This window comes from Caretta caretta, chromosome 6 (assembly GCF_965140235.1).
Source record: "Caretta caretta isolate rCarCar2 chromosome 6, rCarCar1.hap1, whole genome shotgun sequence".
Classification (NCBI taxonomy): domain Eukaryota; kingdom Metazoa; phylum Chordata; order Testudines; family Cheloniidae; genus Caretta; species Caretta caretta.
The window spans coordinates 1442818-1463494 of NC_134211.1; the positions used below are offsets into that span (position 1 = coordinate 1442818).

The 20677-nt window shown below is 58.5% G+C and overlaps 2 protein-coding genes across 4 annotated transcripts; one reads left to right on the top strand and one right to left on the bottom strand.

The window, feature by feature from the left end:
• Nucleotides 1–521: 521 nt before the first annotated feature.
• PAQR4 (progestin and adipoQ receptor family member 4) lies at nucleotides 522–11248 on the top strand. Of its 2 annotated transcripts, XM_048855702.2 has the most exons (3): nucleotides 522–760; nucleotides 7543–7761; nucleotides 8107–11248. In XM_048855702.2, exons 1-3 carry the CDS (start codon nucleotides 595–597, stop codon nucleotides 8538–8540), a joined length of 819 nt encoding a protein of 272 aa, XP_048711659.1. In that variant the 5' UTR covers nucleotides 522–594; the 3' UTR covers nucleotides 8541–11248. The 2 variants fall into 2 exon arrangements, with proteins under 2 accessions (XP_048711659.1, XP_074985264.1); XM_075129163.1 differs by lacking the exon at nucleotides 7543–7761.
• Nucleotides 10288–19695, bottom strand: PKMYT1 (protein kinase, membrane associated tyrosine/threonine 1). Of its 2 annotated transcripts, none has more exons than XM_048855688.2 (7): nucleotides 19321–19695; nucleotides 18576–19066; nucleotides 18232–18338; nucleotides 15187–15359; nucleotides 14589–14845; nucleotides 13875–13973; nucleotides 10288–11347 (listed from the first exon to the last, which is right to left on the bottom strand). In XM_048855688.2, the coding sequence occupies exons 1-7, from the start codon at nucleotides 19693–19695 to the stop codon at nucleotides 11218–11220; spliced, it is 1632 nt and encodes a 543-aa protein (XP_048711645.1). In that variant the 3' UTR covers nucleotides 10288–11217. The 2 variants fall into 2 exon arrangements, with proteins under 2 accessions (XP_048711645.1, XP_048711644.1); XM_048855687.2 differs by lacking the exon at nucleotides 10288–11347 and adding an exon at nucleotides 12847–13544.
• Nucleotides 19696–20677: the final 982 nt, after the last annotated feature.

The following is a 20677-nucleotide window of genomic DNA, read 5'->3' on the forward strand; positions in this document are numbered from 1 at the left end:
GGCTGGCAGCGTCAAGCAAAAGAGGGCGCCGCTGTTGTCCAATAGGCAGCGGCCGGCAGGCTTTATGCTAATGACAAGGACTCCGTTTGGCCGGAAGGAGGCTGTGGGCGCGGCCTGCATATATTACGCAAATAAGGGAACTCGGGCCTTGCGGGCTCCGCGAGCGGCCACTTTCTCTGCTACTCAGGAAGGCGGGGCGGGGCCTGTTTATGGAAAGGAGGGGGCGTGCACACATTATGTAAATGACCAACGCTCCCGGGAGACCTTGCAGCCCGCGCGCGCGGCCACTTTCCCTGCAACTGACCTGGGGTGGCCGGGAGTCGATGCCAAATCTATGCAAATGAAGGGTCGGTGCATCACCATGCAAATGAGAGTGCGGCGCGTATTATGCAAATGCAGGAACCTTCACGTCGCTGCTCCGGGGAAGGCGGGGAAGCCCGGACGCACGGAGGGGCGGGGCCGCTCGGGGGCGGGGCCCAGTGTGAGCTCACAGCGGGCGGGGGCGGGGCGCGGCTGCCGCGGGCCGGGCGGGCGGAGGGAGGCAGCGGCCCCGGGATGCGGCGGAGCTGACCGCGGGGGGGGGGGCCCCGGGCCATGGCCTACCTGGGGGGGCCCCGGCTGCTGGACTGGGCCAGCTCCCCCCCCCACCTGCAGTTCAACCGCTTCGTGCTGACGGGCTACCGGCCGGCGAGCTCGGGCTCGGGCTGCCTGCGGAGCCTCTTCTACCTGCACAACGAGCTGGGCAACATCTACACGCACGGTGAGCCCGGCCCCGATCCCGGGGCCCCGATCCCGCCGCCCCCCCCGGGCAGTGCCCGCGTGCGCCCCGATCCCGCCCCCGGACCCTCCGATCCCCCCGCCTCCGGGGCCCCGATCCCCCCCCGGGCAGTGCCCGCGTGCGCCCCGATCCCGCCCCCGGACCCTCCGATCCCCCCGCCTCCGGGGCCCCGATCCCGCCGCCCCCCCCGGGCAGTGCCCGCGTGCGCCCCGATCCCGCCCCCGGACCCTCCGATCCCCCCGCCTCCGGGGCCCCGATCCCGCCGCCCCCCCCGGGCAGTGCCCGCGTGCGCCCCGATCCCGCCCCCGGACCCTCCGATCCCCCCGCCTCCGGGGCCCCGATCCCCCCCCGGGCAGTGCCCGCGTGCGCCCCGATCCCGCCCCCGGACCCTCCGATCCCCCCGCCTCCGGGGCCCCGATCCCCCCCCGGGCAGTGCCCGCGTGCACCCCGATCCCCCCCCCGGACCCTCCGATCCCCCCGCCTCCGGGGCCCCGATCCCCCCCCGGGCAGTGCCCGCGTGCGCCCCGATCCCGCCCCCGGACCCTCCGATCCCCCCGCCTCCGGGGCCCCGATCCCGCCGCCCCCCCCGGGCAGTGCCCGCGTGCGCCCCGATCCCGCCCCCGGACCCTTCGATTCCCTCCCCCAGGCAGTGCCCACATGTACCCGGTGCCCCCCAATCCCGCCCCCGGACCCTCTGATCCCACCTCCAGGGCCCCGATCCCCCCCCGGGCAGTGCCCACATGTGCCCCGATCCCCCCCCGGGCCCCCCGATCCCCCCCGGGCAGAGCCCGCATGTACCCTGATCCCCCCGGACCCCCTGATCTGACCCCCCGTGCACCCTGATCCCCCCTAGCCCTTGGCAGTGCCCTCCTGTGCACCCTGACCCCCTGGCCAGTGCCCCAATGCCCTGATCCCCCCCCCCGGTCTGATCTCCCCCAGGTACCCTGATCCCCCACCCGGCCCCTGGCAGTGCCCGTCCGTGCACCCTGATCCCCCCCCAGCCCTGGGCTGTGCCCCCCAGGCACCCTGATCCCCCCTGATTCCCCCCCCACTGCACCAGCCACCTACACCCCCTGCCCCCCAGTTCCCCTGCACCTTGATCCCTCCTGCACCGGCTCTCTACATGCCCTGCAGGCTCATCCCCCCCATGCGCTGGCCTCCTGCCCCCCGATACCCTGTGCACTGACTCCATACTCACTCCCCGACCCACTGAGTGTGCCACACTCCTATGTACACCAGCCCCTGAGCCCCATGGACTCAACCCCAATCCCCGAACTCACCAGCTCCTACAACCCAAAGCACCGAGACTCCCTACCCCAATTCCCTGCCCATGCACTGAGACCCCCCTGGACCCCTGCCCCCAATTCCCCGCCTTTGCACCGGGCCCCTGCGCTGATCTGTTCCCTCTCCTGGGCGCCCCAGCAGCCAATCCCCACCGGACTCCGGAGAGCATGGGGGTTCCCGCACCGGCAGGAGAAGCCGGGAGATGGGCTATGCTGGGGCTGGGAGCCAGGACCTGGGTTCTATTCCCAGCTCCGGGGGTGCGCAGGGCCCCTCTGATTTGTGGTAAGGCTCTTGACTGCAACCATGCCAAGTGAGTCCCAAGTTCATGAGCAGCGCTGCTTCCTGGGTCCCCCCCAGAGTGCGCAGGAATGTGACACCTGGCTCCGGGAGAGGCTTCCCCTCGATCTGCTGAGCTGAGCACAAAATCCCCCGCAAGGTGCCATTGGGATCCAGGAGGCCTGGCTCCTACCCAGCCCCCCCTGCTCTGCCCCACCAGACCCCACTCCCCTCCCAGAGCCAGGGATGGAACCCAGGAGTCCTGGCTCCCAGCCCCCGGGGAATGGGGTGTGGGTGGGGCATCCCTGGTACTAGGAGATGAGTTTGGGCAGTTCCATCCTGTTACCCCGCAACCCCACCTCATAGTCCGTGGCAGAGGAATGCGCTGGGGACGCCCCAGATCAGCTACGGTTAATAGCTTCCTAGGACTCCTGGGTTCCATATTCTAGTGGGTTAGAGCGGGGGGCTGGGAGCCAGGATGCCTGGGTTCTATCCCCAGCTGGGTCCCTCTGTTCTGCATCCCCTGGTGAGCTCACCCCTGGCCTTCATGGACCTTGGTCTTAGAGTCTACGGGGTCGGGGGGACGGTGGGAAACGCTGGCTGGGGCAGGAGTGACCGTGAATCCCTGTCGAGCCGTGACCTTCTCTGCCTCCTCCAGCATTCCCGCAGCCCCCCCTTCCTGGTGCCCGAGACATCTCCTGGGATTAGCTGGGATCAGCTCAGCTCAGGGGGCAGATTCACCTGAAGTGGCAGAGGCAGCCAGATGGTTTAGAGGTCAGATCAGGACTCCTGGGTTCTATCTCCAGTTCTGGGAGGGGAGGGGGATCTAGTGGGTTGTGGGGGGCTGGGAGCCAGGACTCCTGGGTTCTCTCCCTGGCTCTGGGCTGGAGTATATGGGGGTCCCCATTCCCGGGTGAAGGTCGGGAGCTGTGTCATTAGAAGGGATTGGCCGGTTGAATCCTCTGGTTAGATCCCTGCCTTGTTCATAGCCCTCAGGCCCTTTCCTCCAGAGTCAGGGCATGAATCCTGGTGTCCGGGCCAAACCGCAGCTCCTCTCTATGTCCCTCAATCAGATTAAATTGGATGCAGGCTTCTCCACTTCCTGCCCCATACACTGTGGTGTTGTGTGTGGCTTTTACTAGTTGCCCTGTCCCAGAGGTGGCTGCATCTCAGGTTCGGGGATCCCTTCGCTGAAGAAGGGGGATGGCTCAAGGCCAGGAGCCTGTTCCCTGGCGGCAGATCCTGCCACTGTTCTCTGCCTGGCAGTGCCAGGATCAATGCTTCCTGCCATGCGAGGGGCCGGGGAACTGCCCCCTGGACACAGAAGTTGGGGGGGGGGAGGGATGGATTGATCCTGCTGGGGGGGTGGGTCAGGGAGAGAAGGGATATCGGGGGAGGGGGCTTGGAATGTGTGGGGTGCTGGAAATGTGGGGCCACATGGGGGGATCAGAGGAAAGTGAGGGCTGGGGCTATATGGAAGGGGCTGATAATTTGGGGGAAGGGGAACTGGAGATTTGGGGGGCTGTGGCCCCTGTGCGGGGAAGTGGGATCCTGCCTGGGGGAGCCCTGTAGGGAGGTTGGGAGTGGATGCCAGAAGGAATTGTGGGGGGAGACATGCAGGAGGGCATCATGTGAACCGAGCCCATCTCTCTTGTCTCTTGGGCTCTTGAGAGTCGGGAGCCCAGACGGAGCCCTGGGCACATTTCCATGAGGGGAAATTGTCTCCCCTTCCCTGGTGCTGTGATGCGGCGACCTCTAGGGTGGGCCGCGGGGGCTGGTTATACAAGGTCCTCTTGCCTGGCACTTAAGACATGGCCCCTCTGGGGCTGTTCATACAGGGACCCGTCACCCGGTGCTGAGATGCAGCCCCTCTGGGGTGGGGCACTCTCTGCAGCACCACGCCCCCTGGCAGATCCTCCCTCAGCTTTTAGCTCCCTGCTAACAATGATCTCATTAAGGGCTCAGGGCTGACCTGGGGCCCTGACGTCAGGGGCCAATGGCTGCCTCCCCCACTTAGCTCCCTGCCTAAGTGGCTTAGACCTGGGTGCCTGACCCTATGTCCTGCCCTACAGGTGCCCCTGGCAGGACCAAGCCCATCCTGTATCACCCATGGCTGACACAAGTTGTCTGGTTCTCTGCGTAGCAACTAGGCAGACACCAGGGCTCCAGAGACTTAGATGATCAGGATTGGAAGGGACCTCAGGAGGTCATCTAGTCCAACCCCTGCTCAAAGCAGGACCAATCCCCAACTTTTTGTTCCCCAGATCCCTAAATGGCCCCCTCAAGGATTGAACTCACAACCCTGGATTTAGCAGGCCAATGCTCAAACCACCCCAGCAGGATCAATCCATCCCTTCCCTCCCCCGCCAGCTTCTGTGTCCAGGGGGCAGTTCCCCGGCCCCTCGCATGGCAGGAAGCATTGATCCTGGCACTGCCAGGCAGAGAACAGTGGCAGGATCTGCCACCAGGGAACAGGCTCCTGGCCTTGAGCCATCCCCCTTCTTCAGTGAAGGGATCCCCGAACCTGAGATGCAGCCACCTCTGGGAAAGGGCAACTAGTAAAAGCCACACACAACACCACAGTGTATGGGGCAGGAAGTGGAGAAGCCTGCATCCAATTTAATCTGATTGAGGGACATAGAGAGGAGCTGCGGTTTGGCCCTGACGTCAGGGGCCAATGGCTGCCTCCCCCACTTAGCTCCCTGCCTAAGTGGCTTAGACCTGGGTGCCTGACCCTATGTCCTGCCCTACAGGTGCCCCTGGCAGGACCAAGCCCATCCTGTATCACCCATGGCTGACACAAGTTGTCTGGTTCTCTGCGTAGCAACTAGGCAGACACCAGGGCTCCAGAGACTTAGATGATCAGGATTGGAAGGGACCTCAGGAGGTCATCTAGTCCAACCCCTGCTCAAAGCAGGACCAATCCCCAACTTTTTGTTCCCCAGATCCCTAAATGGCCCCCTCAAGGATTGAACTCACAACCCTGGATTTAGCAGGCCAATGCTCAAACCACCCCAGCAGGATCAATCCATCCCTTCCCTCCCCCGCCAGCTTCTGTGTCCAGGGGGCAGTTCCCCGGCCCCTCGCATGGCAGGAAGCATTGATCCTGGCACTGCCAGGCAGAGAACAGTGGCAGGATCTGCCACCAGGGAACAGGCTCCTGGCCTTGAGCCATCCCCCTTCTTCAGTGAAGGGATCCCCGAACCTGAGATGCAGCCACCTCTGGGAAAGGGCAACTAGTAAAAGCCACACACAACACCACAGTGTATGGGGCAGGAAGTGGAGAAGCCTGCATCCAATTTAATCTGATTGAGGGACATAGAGAGGAGCTGCGGTTTGGCCCGGACACCAGGATTCATGCCCTGACTCTGGAGGAAAGGGCCTGAGGGCTATGAACAAGGCAGGGATCTAACCAGAGGATTCAACCGGCCAATCCCTTCTAATGACACAGCTCCCGACCTTCACCCGGGAATGGGGACCCCCATATACTCCAGCCCAGAGCCAGGGAGAGAACCCAGTCCCTCCATCCCTCCCAGTCTCCAGGACTCCTGGGTTCTGTCCAGGCTCTGGGAGGGGAGTGGGGTCTAGTGGGTTAGAGCAGGGAGGCTGAGGGCTTGGACTCCTGGGTTCTGTCCCCAGCTCTGGGAGGAGAGTGGGGTCTAGGGGTTAGAGCAGGCGGGGCTGGGAGCCAGGACTCCTGGGTTCTGTCCCCAGCTCTGGGACGAGAGTGGGAGCTGGTGGGTTAGAGTGGGTGGGGGGCTGGGAGCCAGGACTCCTAGGTTCTGTCCCCAGCTCTGGGAGGGGAGTGAGAGCTGGTGGGTTAGAGCAGGGGGGCTGGGAGCCAGGACTCCTGGGTTCTCTCCCCAGCTCTGGGAGGTGACTGGGGTCTGGTGGGTTAGAGCAGGGGGGCTGGGAGCCAGGACTCCTGGGTTCTATGTGAAGTTGGTGTTGGGAAGTGTCTCTGGAGTGTAAATCATGATTATTTAACATCTCACTTGGCCTCACAAGCTGAGGTTGTTACCTGAGTGTGGCACCACTCATGAGAGAGCTGTGGGGATTCCTCTGTGCCCTGCCCCAGAGCTGGCTGCCTCTACCAGGCGAGCCATCCCCCTGTGGCATTGTGTGTGGCTGTTCTCCAGCTGTCCCGCCCCAGAGCTGGCTGCATCTCTGCTGGTTCATATTCCCTTTGCAGCCGCTGGCAAGCTGGTGCCATGGGCTCGGTGCTCTCAGCTGTCAGAACAGCTCAGCATCTGATTTCTTTGCTGATTCTGCTCCTGGTGCCCTTGGCGCTGGGGAGGGGGGGGGGGTCACTTCTAGGCAGCTGGGCCTGGCACTGTGGGGTTGGATAGCCCTTTCCAGCAGGAGTTGGGAGACCCCTGCCCTCAGATCCAGGATGCCCCAGGCCCTTCAGAGAGGCTTAAAGTAGGGGTGTGGGGTAGAAGGGCTGGAAAATCTCAAGAGGGTGGGAATGTATTAATACACTATCGTTATCTGCAAAGGACTTATCGATCGTAACTGTCCGGCCACGATCAGCAGGAGAGTGAGGTCTAGTGGGTTGGAGCCGGGGAGGGCGGGGGGGGCAGAGAGTTGGGAGCCAGCACTCCTGGGTTCTATCCCCAGCTCTGGGAGGGGAGCGGGGTGTGGTAGATTAGAGCAGGGGGGGGCCAGGAGCGAGAGGCACCGGCAGAGCTGTAGGTCAGGGCAGGGGGCTGTAGGTCAGGTCAGGTCAGTTCGCTGTCCTTGGGGCTGTCCCTTCCATCCAACCCCAGAGCAAATAGCTGATAAAGTGATGCCAGGTGCATCTTTGCTCCTCCCTCTCTGCCCTCTAAGGACTTTTGGGATTGGGGGGAGGGGGCTGCCTACAGCTCTTCCCATCTCTGCTTGTTGTAGAGCTGTGGGGAGAACCCAGGAGTCCTGGCTCCCAGCCCCCCTGCTCTAATCACCAGTCCCCACTCCCCTCCCAGAGCTGGGATAGAACCCAGGGATACTAAGACAATGGGGATCATCCTGGGAGACCCTAAGTTGCAGCCTGGGGGAGGGGTGCAGTGTCTGTGCAGAGGGGACTCTGGTTCTGGGGTGACTCCATGAGAAGGAGCTAGTTTGTGGCACTTGGGGGGGAGGTGCTGTCTGGATTGGGTTGTCCGAGGGGAGCGGGGTGCCCCATGGCCGATCACTGCAGCTGAGCCTCCCCGTCTCGGTCTCAGGCATCCCCCTGTTGGGCTTCGTCTTCCTGCTGCCCCTGTCCATCCCGTGGGCGCGGATCTCGGTGGGCTGGCTGGCCGTGGTGCACTACCTGGCCTGCGTGGTGCCCCAGCTGGGCAGTGTACTCTACCATCTCTTCATGAACCACGAGGGGGGGCCGGCCGTCTACCACACCCTGCTGACCCTCGACATGTGCGGGGTCTGCATGGTCAACACGCTGGGTGAGTGGGGGGCTGGGGAGCTGGTTGGGGGGGTTATGGAGGGGCAGAGCTGAGGGGGACTGGTTGGGAGCAGAGCTAGGGGGCATGGCAGGACTGGTTGGGAGTTATGGGGAGTAGAGCTGGGGGAACTGGTTGGGGCAGAGCCAGGGGGCTTGGGGGGTCTGGTTGGGGGTTATGCAGGGGCAGAACTGGGGCTAGGGTAGGTCTGGTGGAAGGGTAGAGGATCCCAGGGGGGAGGGGAGGGCAGTGGCATTGTGGGGCAGTGCAGAGACCAGGTGGGCTGGATGGGGCTGAGAAAGGGCTGGTTGCCCCCGACCTCTAACCTCTTTGCCCCCCCTCCTGCAGGTGCCCTTCCCATCATCTACTGCACCCTGGCCTGCTCCCCGCTTCCCCGCACCGCCGCCCTGCTGGCCTACACGGCACTGTCCAGCTACGCCATCATCTGCGCGGTGACGGCCCACTCCAACGTGCGGCGCCTGCGGTCCTTCGCCTGGCAGGCCCTCTTCCGCTTCTTCTTCTTCTACCTGCGCTGGGTGGGCCTGGGCACGGGCCACCCCTCCTCGCTGCGCTCGTACCTCATCATGGACGGCCTGGCCCTGCTGGGGGGCGTCATCAACATCTCCCGCGTGCCTGAGCGCTGGCAACCTGGCTGCTTCGACTACTGGTTCAACAGCCACCAGATCATGCACGTGCTGGTGGTGGTCAGCATCCTCTACCTCCACTGGGGGGTGGTGGCCGACTTGCTGTGGGTCACCAGCTATGCCTGCCCCCAGAACTGACCGGGCCCGCCAGCCAGCGGGGGATGGTGTGGTCTTATGGCTGCACCCCTCCAGGTTACCGCACGATGAATTCCCGTTGGCCAAGGGGTCTTCTGGATCCACTCCCGTTTGCTGCGGTGTCTTCTGGGTGGCCGGTGATGGATTCTCATTGGCCAAGTTGTCTTCTTGATCCATTCATGTTGGCCAAGAATGGATTCCCCTTGGCCAAGGCACCTTCTACAGTCCTTTTGGCCAAGAGGTCTTCTGGATGGCCATTGATGGATTTCTGGTAGTCTTGGGGTCTTCTGGATCAACTCCCATTGGCTAAGGGGTCTTCTGAATCACCAGAGCAGGGCTCCCACTGGCTGAGCGTCATTGTGGATCACCAGGGTTGGATTTCCATGGTTGAGGGCTCTTCTCTGTTGCCAGCAATGCACTTCCATTGGCTAGACTCTGGATAGACTCCCTTTGGCTGATGAGGATTCTTCTGGGTCACTAGCCACAGACTCCCATTAACAAAGCTCCAGCCAGATGCCCACTGTCCGTGGGTCATTCTGGACCACTAGGGATGGATTTCTATTGGCTGCGGTCCTTTGGATCCTTCTGGATCACCAGCAGTGCTCATCCATAGGGACTGGGGCAGGGTGGGGGCTGCAAGGGGGCATTATTTTGAGGAGATAGGGGGTGGAGCAGCCCCTCTCCCGCTTTAGACCTTTTATCCAGGTATCCTACAGACTTTCAGACACCATGCAATACTTTCTACTTTTTAAAGGGCTGACGAGGTGCCTGGATGCTGGGGTTTGCACTGACTAGGGATAGGGGAAGGCAGCCCAGGAGAAGCTGTGTGTTGGGTGGGAGATAAGAGGGAGGTATCAGTGTCTTAGTTGACTCCCAACACTAATGAGCTGGCCTGGGAGGGAGGCAGTGGAATCTAGGAGCTACAGCAGGACTCCTGGGTTCTCTCCTCTTCTCTCCTGTTGCCATCATCCTTGGGCCAAGCGGCTTCAGCTGCTTGTGCCTCAGTTTCCTGTTGCTCCCTGCTCTGAGGGTGGGGTGGGGGGTGTTTCCTGTTACTGAGTCCTGGTCTGCATGCTCTCCTCCTGCGGAGGGAGGAACAGGTATTCCCCTTTCTGCAGCAGTCACGGCTCCTGGTGCAGTAACAGCCAGCGGGGGACAGTGTCCCCATCAACCTGTTTTTATACTACACGTCCCATCTGCTGCTAACCCCATGGTGCTCAGCGGGAGCCCCGGGATTAAGAGCGCCGGGCTCCCCTTCCACCCTCTGCTGGCATTGGGGTGTGCCTACTGTTCCCCTTCCCCTTACGTAATTTAGGGCCACTAAACAGAGGCAGCTCTGGATCATTGTTTTCCAATTCCTGTTCACTGGGCCCTGAATAGCTAATCTGGATCCTGAGCAGGGAGGTGTGTGTGTGAATGGCGCTAATCTGGATTCAGAAGCCACAGGTGTGGAAGTAGCTAAACTAGTTCTTAATCTGGATTCTAGTTGGCCACATGCATACATAGCTAAACTCATTCTCAGTCTGGATTCCTGTCCAGAGGCTGGGTGTGAATGTAGCTAAAATTGTTCTTAATCTGGATTCCAATTGCCCAAGTGTGAATGAAGCTACACTGGTTCTCAGTTTGGATTCCAGTTGGCCATGTGTAACGTAACTAAACTCATTCTCAGTCCTGATTCCAGTCATGAGGCTGTATGTGTGAATATAGCTAAAGGGTTTCTCAATTGGGATTCCAGGTGGGAGGCCATGTGTCAATATAGCCAAATTGAATTTTTAATCCAGATTCTAATCTGGTTTTGCCAGGAAACGTATATGGGGCCAAGCTGGTTCTGAAGTTGGAGGCCAATGTACATAAGCAGTTCTTAAATTCCATCTTATTCTGATTGTTTTGCTCACTGTAAATGGGGCCCTCTCAACCTCATTCCTGGTAGGCAGCCACATTGGTTTAGAAACCAGTTCAGTATTAGAAATTTGCTTTGACTTGCCATGTAGACAAACTTAAGGAAGCAGTACAAAGGGTAGCAGAGGTCGAGGAGGACCATGGGTGGACAAAATGGGCAACTGAGACAGCTGTGCTAAGACGAGTCAAGCATCAAAGGGTAACCAGCCACATAGCATGATGTGGATTACAGCAGGGAGAGATGAAAGCTAGGACTCCTGGTTCGATCTCTGCTCTGGGAGGCATGCAGGTTCTAATGGTTAGCGTTATGGAGGCCTTGGAGTTAGGACTCCTAGGTTCTGTCCCCAGCTCTAGGAAGGGGATAGGGTCAAATGGTTTGGGGCGTGGTGAGAGGAGAGATCAGGCCTTCTGGATTCTGTGCCCCTGCTGTCCCACCCTGTAAATGAGGCCAAAAGGAAACCTAGGAAGGGAGTTGTAGGTTGTGAACTGTTCTCCCACGTTGAAGGGATGACTGTATTTCTCTGGCCTCCCTCAGAGGGGTGCTGTTGGGTGGGTTCTGCTCTTCCCTGCCCCACCAAAATCCAGTCTTCGTTATCTCAGGGCACATGAACACAGGTAGTGTTCGTGGCTTCGTGCCGAAGCAACATATCTTTTTAAATTAAAAATGCAAAACTGAAAAGTAAGAGGCTAACATCCACATTGTGCAGGGGTGGGGGGAGCAGGGGGATGGAGGTTCTTACGGGCCACAGCCTCCCACCAGCGTCCTCGTTAGATGGTAGCTCTAGGCTTCAATAAAGCAGAGACAGAGCTCATGTGAGTGTGGTTCTTGGTCCCCCGGCCATAGCTGGCTCCAGGACCTCTGTTTCCACTGGCAGAAGAGTTGCTTTGCTCCGTTGAAGGCTAGGCATCTGCTGCAGAGATGGTAGAAGAAGATGTGAGACCTCTTGAGGAACAAGCAAGGATGGTTCTGCTGCGTGCTTCCACCCTGGGATCTTCAACCATCCTCTGCCCCCCATGGCCATGAGTCTTCTCCACTGATGTCCCACATCCAGTACTGGAGGATCTTCAATGTTCTTCCACCCCTGTTGGCCATGGATTTTCTCCAATGATGTCCCACCCCTCCCTACTCAATAGCTGTCACCCCACTAGAATTAAGAACTGGATTGTTCTGTGCTCCTCAAGCCTTCCACTACCTCCCCCATCCTCAACGTCTCTAAAAGAACACATTCTTTCCTCTGTCAACCACCCACTCCTCCAAACATGAGGATTTGTCTGCGTTCAGAGTCACTCCAGTTATGGAAACAAATTGGGAGGATGGCCCAGTGGCTAGAGTGTTACTCTAGGACATGAGAGGCCTGGGCCCAAGTCCCTACTCTTCCACAAACTCCCTCAGCTCATATATTTAGTCTGTGCCTCTGTTTCCCCAACTGTAAAATTAGATAATAGCATTTTCCCTCCTCACTGGGGTGTGTGAGGATAAGCACAGAGATTGTGAGATGGTCTGATGCTAGGGTGATGGGGGCCAGATAAGTATCTTAGCTAGACAGACACACCAGTGCAGACTATCTTAATTCAAATTGAAGCCTAGTTTCTAGCTCTTTGTTTTAAACAGATTCCTGGCCCCAAATTTAGTTTAGATTAAGAGCGTCTACACTGTTTTAACTAGATCTGGTTTTAAAGTCAGACTGGTTAAAATTGGGCAGCTTTGCAGACAGAGAGCGGTCTATTATAAGCTGTGTGGCACTAGTTCTGTGGAGCCTTAGTCACTGATCACACCCCACAGTGCCAGGCACTATACAAACAAAACCAAGAGCAGGTCCCTACCCCAATAATTTCATTTTGGGCCCTTTGGGTTCTAGCCCCAGCTCTGGAAGGGGAATGGGGTCCAAGGGGTTAGAGCAGGGGAGCTGGAAGCCAAGACTCCTGGGTTCTGTCCTAAACTTACTGTGTGATCAGACTGCAATTAAATTCCCTTTGCTGTGCCTCAGTTTACTGTGGGGGAAGGGGCAGTAGGGGAGTCAGCTCACAAAGAACACAAGACCTCTGCATGAGAGAAACCCAGTAAGAGCAGAGAAAGGTGTGACTGCCACTCCCAATTCTTGTGTGGTATGACACCCTAACTGCTGCATCACCCCATGGTGTGGCTTGGGGGCTGCTGTGTGGTGAGCAGCCCTTGTTACATAATCAAGGTTGGGAGGGTGCGAAGAAGATCCCAGCTTGTCAGCCCTGCTGAGGTCAGGGGGGAGTTAGTGGCGCTAGTGGTCAAGGTGGTGGTAGAGTGGCACAGATCACCCCACGCACCCAGGGGATCCCCATTCCCTCCAGCTAGGGGCAGTGCTGCCCACACCCCAGAGACAGGATTGACCCTGACAATCTATTTCCCACCCCCAGCTGTGCCTCAGCCTCGTGATCATTTCAAAGCACTTTTTATTAACACTTTTCATAGCTGTTGCCTTCCCTTAAAAACAGAAAAAACAAAAAAGATCCACAAACCCCATTGGGTCCTGGCCTGGGGCTGAACAGCCCTGAGCCTTTGCCCTGGGGCAGAGCCACAGCGACCCCTGGTGGGAGGGGATGGCAGCACCTGTGTCCCTCCCACCATTTCATGAAGAGGTTAAAAAGCTTAAAAAAAAAAAAAAGTACATTGAGATTCAACCCCCAACTGCTCCTCCCAGCAGCCCCCCCAGCCGCTGCCAGCAACAGGACCAGAAGCTGCCTCAGGGGAGGAGAGCTCTCCCCCCACCCCCCAGCGGTGTGGAGAACGGAGGCCCAAGTAGCCTCAGCTGGGAGCATGGGGGGGTCATAACCCCAGTGAGGTACTCTCATCCTCCCTGCCCCAGGAATGATCAAGCTGCGAGCAGCTGATCTTTGGAGGCCTGTCACTTCTGCTCCGCCGTGGCATCCTCAAACATGCTCAGGAGGTTTCTGGGTTCGAAGGAGCAATGCTGGCCTGCACCCTGGGGGGCGCTCTCCTCCCTTGGCTCGTCCTCCTCCTCCTCGAAGGCCAGGGTGCGGCGGAGGCTGCCCCCATTGGGGGAGCCAGGGCTGCTGGGTGGGGAATCCGGGCTGATGCGACTCATGTTGGGGCTGCCCTGGAGGGCTGAGGACCTAGGAGGGGGGAACCAGGGTGGGATCAGGGCAGTGGGAGATGGAGACACCCCATGGGGGCTCATCTAGCCATCCCCACCCAGGGCAGGATTGTCCCCGACAGTCTGTCCCCCAGCTAGCTCTGGGAGGAGAGTAAGATCAAGTGAGTTAGAGTAGTGGGGGCTGGAAGCTAGGACTCCTGGGTTCTCTCCGAGGTTCTGGGAGGGGAATGGGATCTAGTGGGTTTGAGCAGGGGGTGGAAGCCAGGACTCCTGGGTTCTCAAGTGTGCAGGAGCAAGGGAAAAGGCCCACAGGATATGCTGCAGCCCTGCCTGACACCCAACGTCTCACCTCGTCCTCCTGCTGCCAGTCTCTGGTGGAGAAGGGTGGCGCGGGGTGGATGTGCTGCCCATGGAGGGACGCAGGTTCAGCGGCGGGGAGCTCAGGGGCCTGCGAGGGAAGCAGAGATGTGAGGGGAAGCCCCTGTGGGTGCAGGAGGGGCTGGCCCTAGGACCCAGCATTCCCATACATCCATCAGACCAAGCTTGGGGAGTCCATTTCCTAACCACCATGGCCCCCCACTCTGCCAAGGGGCCACCCCAGATATCCCACCCCAGGAGTACTCCATCGAGGGACCTCCATGCACCTCCTTGCTCAGGTAAGTTGGGTACTCTCCCACGCCCCATCATCCCTATTACACCCCAAAGGGAAGAGAACCACATCCCCTGCCCCCATGCATCCCCTTATGTCCACTTACCCCCCATTATGGATTACCCCATATTCCTAGCCTCCAAGTGCCCCACCCCAGTATCCTCCTGCATTCCTACCTGCCCCAGATACTATTCCCCCTAACTCCTCCACATCTCACATTTTGTTCCCCCACCTTCATACACTCCCAGTCCCCACCGCCCACTCCGTATTCCTAGATTCACCCCCATATCCTCCCTGCACCACAGAAGTCCCTTCCTGTCCTGTGTGAGAGCGCACACCTGGGCAGTGCTGCCCCTTACTGGAGGGGATGGGGGCCCCATGGGTAGATGTGGACATGTTGTCCCCCCCACTCACTTGTCCTGCAATAGCAGCTCCCCGGGGCAGGTGCGGTTATGCCGCCCGCAGACCCCAGATACCTCGAACACATCCTCCCCAAGGCTCCCATCCTCCTCCTCCTCTTCCTCTTCATCCCAGGAGAAGCTGCTATCCAGCAGGGTGGCAAGTAGCGGGGAGCAGGGCGGGGTGACGGGCACGCTGCAACGCCAGCTGGAGAGCCAGCGTGCCGGCAGGCACAGGGCAGCCCACAGCCAACGCACAAAACTCCCAACACCCTGAGTGGGGGAGAGAGAAGAGAAACTTCAACCAACAGGACTGAATTGCATCAGCAGAGCTGTGGGGGGAGCCCAGGGCTGGGCTAGCAGGGGGCTGCGGGTCAGGAGTGAGGGGCTCTGGCAGAGTTGTGGGGGGGAGCCCAGGGCTGGGCTAGCAGGGGGCTGCGGGTCAGGAGTGAGGGGCTCTGGCAGAGCTGTGGGGGGGAGCCCAAAGCCGGGCTAGCAGGGGGTCGTAGGTTGGGATTGAGGGACTCCGGCAGAGCTATGGGGGGAGCCCAGAGCCGGGCTAGCAGGGGGCTGCGGATCAGGAGTGAGGGGCTTCCCCACCCCCCAGGACTCACCTGGCACAAAGAGGCAGCTCTCAAGAGTCCGTCCCGCACCAGCAGTGTCAGCTTGCGCCATTTCTCCGTCTTGCGCATGAGGCTGGAGTTGAGCAGCGTCTCCACTGAGGGCCGGAGCCGGGGATCAGGCTCCAGCATGGCAGCCAGCAAAGCCCGCAGCTCTGAGGAGAGACCTGGGCCAGGGAGAGATGTCAGACCCCTGACTGAGCCCCACCCATCGCCCTGCTGCATAGTGTCCCCTAGTGCACTTCACTTCCAGGCCTGCCTTGGTTAACCACTATGCCAGTGGTTCTCAACCAGGTGTACACAGAGGTCTTCCGGGGGTTCATCAACTCATACAGATATTTACCTGGTTTAACAGGCTACATAAAAAGCACTAGCAAAGTCGGTCCAAACTAAAATGTCATACAATGACGCATTTCTTCTGCTCTATATACTGTACACTGAAATGCAAGGACAATATTTATATTCCAGTTAGGGCTGTTGATTAATCGCAGTTAACTCACACGATTAACTCAAAAATGAATCGCGATTAATCACACTGTTAAACAATGGAATACCAATTGAAATGTATTAACTATTTTAACATTTTTCTCCATTTTGAAATACATTGATTTCAATTACAAAAGCACAGAATACAAAAGTGTACAGGGCTCACTTTATATTATTTTTATTACAAATATTTGCACTGTAAAAATGATAAATAGTATTTTCAGTGCACCTCATACAAGTACCATAGTGCAATCCCTTTATAGTGAAAGTGCAACTTACAAAATGTAGATTTTTTTTTTGTTACATAACTGCACTCAAAAACAAAACAAATGTAAAACTTTAAGCCTACAAGTCCACTCAGTCCTACTTATTTACAATATCACCTGAAAGTGACAGCAGGTGTTCACATGGCATTGTTGTAGCCGGTGTTGCAAGACACTTACGTGCCAGATGCGCTAAAGATTCATATGTCCCTTCATTCTTCAACCACCATTCCAGAGGACATGGATTCATGCTGATGATGGTTCTGTTCGATAACAATCCAAAGCAGTGCAGACAAACGCATGTTTATTTTCATCATCTGAGTCAGATGACACCAGCAGAAGGTTGATTTTCTTTTGGGGGGTTCAGTTCTTAGTTTCCACATCAGAGTGTTGCTCTTCTAAGACTTCTGAAAGCATGCTCCGCACCTTGTCCCCATCAGATTTTGGAAGGCACTTCAGATTCTTAAACCTTGGGTCGAGTGCTGTAGCGATCTTTAGAAATCTCACATTGGTACCTTCTTTGCGTTTTTTGTCAAATCTGAAGTGGAAGTGTTCTTAAAACGAACAACGTGTGCTGGGTCATCATCCAAGACTGCTTTAACATGAAATCTATGGCAGAATGCGGGTAAAACAGAGCAGGAGACCAACAACTCTCCCCCAATTCTCAGTCACAAATTTAATTAATGCTTTTTTTTAAACAAGCGTCCTCAGAATGGACGCCTGTCCTCTGGAATGGTGGTTGAAGCACGAAGGGACATACAAATCTTTAGTGCATTTGGTACGTAAATATCTTGCGATAACGGCTACAAAAGTGTCATGCAAACACCTGTTCTCACTTTCAGGTGACATTGTAAATAAGAAGTGGGCAGCATTATCTCCCGTAAATGTAAACAAACTTGTTTGTCTGAACAAGAAGTAGGACTGAGTGGACTTGTAGGCTTAAAGTTTTACATTGTTTTGTTTTTGAGTGCAGTTACAAATGTAGAATTATGTACAAAAAGTAAGTTCAACTTTCTTGATAAAGAGATTGCACTACATTATTTGTATTAGGTGAACTGAAAAATACTATTTCTTTTGTTTTTTTACTGTGCAAATATTTGTAATAAAAATAATAATAGTGAGCACTGTACACTTTGTAGCAGGGTGTGGCAACTGAAATCAATATATTTGAAAATGTAGAAAGCATTCACAAATATTGAAATAAATGATATTCTATCATTTGTTAACAGTGCGATTAATCGCGATTAAATTTTTTAATTGCTTGACAGCCTTAATTCCAGTTGATTTATTCTATAAATATATGGTATAAATGAGAAAGTCAGCAATTTCAGGAATAGTGTGCTGTGAAACTTTGTTATTTTTGTGTCTGATTTTGTAAGTAAGTAATTTTTAAGTGAGGTGAATCTTGGGGGTAGGCAAGACAAATCAGACTCCTGAAAGGGGTACAGTAGTCTTGAAACATTGAGAGCCACTGCACTAGACCAGTGATACTCAGACCTCAGTGGTTCAGGAGCCAAATTAGCAATCAATATTACCCAAAAGAGCCACAGTCGTGTGAATTCATTGTTTCATTTACTATAGATTCATATTTAAACAGTGTGACGGGGAAATATTTAGTTTTTACTTACACACACACACACACACACACACACACACACACACAAAGTAGAACCTCAGTTACAAACATCTTGGGAATGGAGGTTGTTCATAACTCTGAACAAAACGTTATGGTTGTTCTTTCAAAAGTTTATAACTGAACATTGACTTAATGCAGCTTGAAACTTCATGATGCAGAAGAAAAATGCTACTTTCCCTTTTTAAGTAGTTTACATTTAACACTCCATTGTATTTACTTTTTTCCCCCGTCTCTGCTGCTGCCTAATTTGTACTTCCAGTTCCAAATGAGGTGTGTGGTTTACTAATTAGTTAGCAAAATGACTGATCAAGTATTATTATTTTATCAACTCCAATCGGTTAATAGCATTGTAAAAGCATCCCGACTGGTTAATAATTAAATCAGTGTTTTAATGTCATGCGTTGCAAAGAGCCACGTTAAAGAGCCACTTGCTGCTTGCAAGCCTCAGTCTGAGTATCACTGCACTAGACAGATACCACTCTGTTGGGCTGGAACCCAGGAGTCCTGGCTACGGCCCCCCCCCCAGCTCTGACCACCAGACTGAATGCCAATTCCAGCAGGTTTTTCTGTGTGAAGCAGGGTCCATGACACACTGGGTAGCCATCAGCAGACCCAGCAGCTCCATCTGTGCCAGGAGAGGTGACCTCCACTTACCGGCAGTGAATTCGGGGGGCAAGTAGCCCTGCCGGAGCTGCTGCCAGCCCTCCCCTCCATTGGGTAGCTCCATATTGCAGGCGATTTCCAGGATAGTCATGCCAAGGCTGGAAGAGAGATGCGCACGCTGGGTCAGCCAGGAGCCAGCCTCCCAGAATCCTCTGCTCCCTGCCACACGCCAGGGTGCCTGGACTTGGAGCACATGGGGCAGCGAGGGGGTGGTGGTCAAGGAAGCGAGGGGAGGGGGGGCGCGGCGTGTAGGCCAGGAGATGGGTCTAGTGGATAGAGGGGTTAGGCTGGGAGTCAGGACTCCTGGGTTCTATCCCTGGCTCTAGTGGGCCCACCTGAAGACATCAGCCGCCTCACTGTACTCCCCCCGCAGCAGCTCGGGCGCCATGTAGCGCGGGTCGCCCTCCTGGGCGTCACTCAGGTCTCCACGGTCCAATTCCAGCACCAGGCCAAAGTCACCCAGCTTGCAGACACGGCGCTCGGTGAGGAAGACGTTGGCCGGCTTGACGTCCATGTGCAGCAGCCCGCAGGCGTGCAGGTGGTGCAGCGCCTGCAGCAGGTCCCAGAGGCAGGCCCGCACCTGGCCCTCGGGCAGCGTCCCGCGCCCCTCGCAATGCTGCAGCAGGCTGGCCGGGCACAACTCCGTCTGGATGTACAGCTGACCCCGCTCCTCCCAGGCCCGCACGAAGCTCACACAGTTGGGGTGGCGCCCCACCCGCTCGTGCTTCCGCACCTCGGCCAGCTTGCGCTGCCGGTCGCCGGCGCCCCGGAACGGCTCCACCGAGCGCTTCACTGCGTACAGCCGCCCGTCCTCCTTGCTGCGCACCTGTGGGGGACAGATCAGACGTAGACGGTAGGGCCAGGACCCCCCCCCGACAGATTCCCTCCTTTCCCCACAACTCAGCCCCACAGAATAGCTCCATGCTCGCTCTCCTTGCTGCGCACCTGGAGGGGACGGATCAGCCCCCTGTGGGGACAGGCCCAGGTGGACAATCATGCTCATCCCCGAAGCTGGGATCCCCCAACCCCCACACCCCTTCCAGCTAGGATCTCCCACCCCAGGTGTCCGTCCCCCCTTACCTTATACACCTCCCCGAAGGAGCCGCGCCCCAGGTGGCCCAGTAGCTGGAAGCACTGGCTGAAGAAGGGCTCTCTGCGGGCAGGGTTGTAGAGGCGGCTGCGGGGGGCCAGCGCCCGGACCTGGGAGCCGCGGAAGGAGACGCTGCGCGGCCGGGGCTGGCTCCAGGGCTGCGGTTGGCGGCCAGCGAAGACCCGGCTGACAGTCAAGGTGCCCTTGTGGCGCGGTCGGGGCGGGAGGGTGTAGCTGAGCGGCCGGCCTGGCCTCTTCACCGAGAAGCTGCGCTCGGCCTCCTGGAAGAAGGCCGGCACAGGCGCCGGCAGGGGCGTGCGGCTCAGCTGGGACTCGGCCCCCGCGCAGTCCAGGGGCAGCGGCATGGCCGGCTCTGCCAGAGGGAGGCGCTGCAGGGAGAGAGAAAAACAGCCCCCCAGGGTCAGCAGCGTGGCTGGGCACAGCGAGGGAGAGCACCCAGGGGCTGGTGATGCGGGGGAGGGGGGCGGGGGGGGTTTCCCGGTCAGCACCTATTGGCATGAGCGGGGGGAGGGGGGGACTCTCCAGGCCCGGGCCCCGTGGCACGAGCGTGGGATGGGGTCACCCCTGCAGCGCTCCCGCCTTGGCCTGAATGGGAGAGCTCAGGCTGTTACCCCGTGGGGTGGCGGAGGGGTCGAGGGGGGGGTCCCTTGGCAGGGGGAGAGGGGGCCATGGGGGCAGCAGGTGGAGGGGGGGCATTGGCAGGGTCTGGTGGGGGGGGTCCGGTGAGGGGGTGTGCTGGCATAGGGGGAGGGGGTGTGTGTGGGAGGGGGCCCTGGTGTGGGGGGAGGAGTCCGATGGGGGGGGAAGGGGTCCGTCGGGAGGCGGTGGTGTGTGGGGGGGGGGGGCTGGCCGGGGGAAGGGTGGGAGAGGTCCAGCGATGCGGGGGGTGCTGGAAGAGGGGCGGGATCTGGCTGGGGGGGGCCGCTAGAGGGGGGAGGGGTCTGGCTGGGGGGGGGCCACTAGAGGGGGGGAGGGGTCCGGGGAGGGGGGGCCGCTAGAGGGGGCGGCAGGAGGGGTCTGGCTGGGGGGGGTCCGGCGGGGGGGGCGTCCGGCGGGGGGGGGCCACTAGAGGGGGGGAGGGGTCCGGCGAGGGGGGGCCGCTAGAGGGGGCGGCAGGAGGGGTCTGGCTGGGGGGGGTCCGGCGGGGGGGCCCCCCCCCCTTGGCCTCAGCGAGGGGGCCCGTGGGCGGGGTGTCGCAGGGGGCGGGGCCGGCGGGGGCCCCTGGGGGCGGGGCGGGGGCCTCACCTCCTCCCCGGTCCCCGCGGGGCGGGGGCGCCGCGCTCGCTCCCCTCCAGGTACCCGGATGTGACGGGCCCCCCGGCAGCC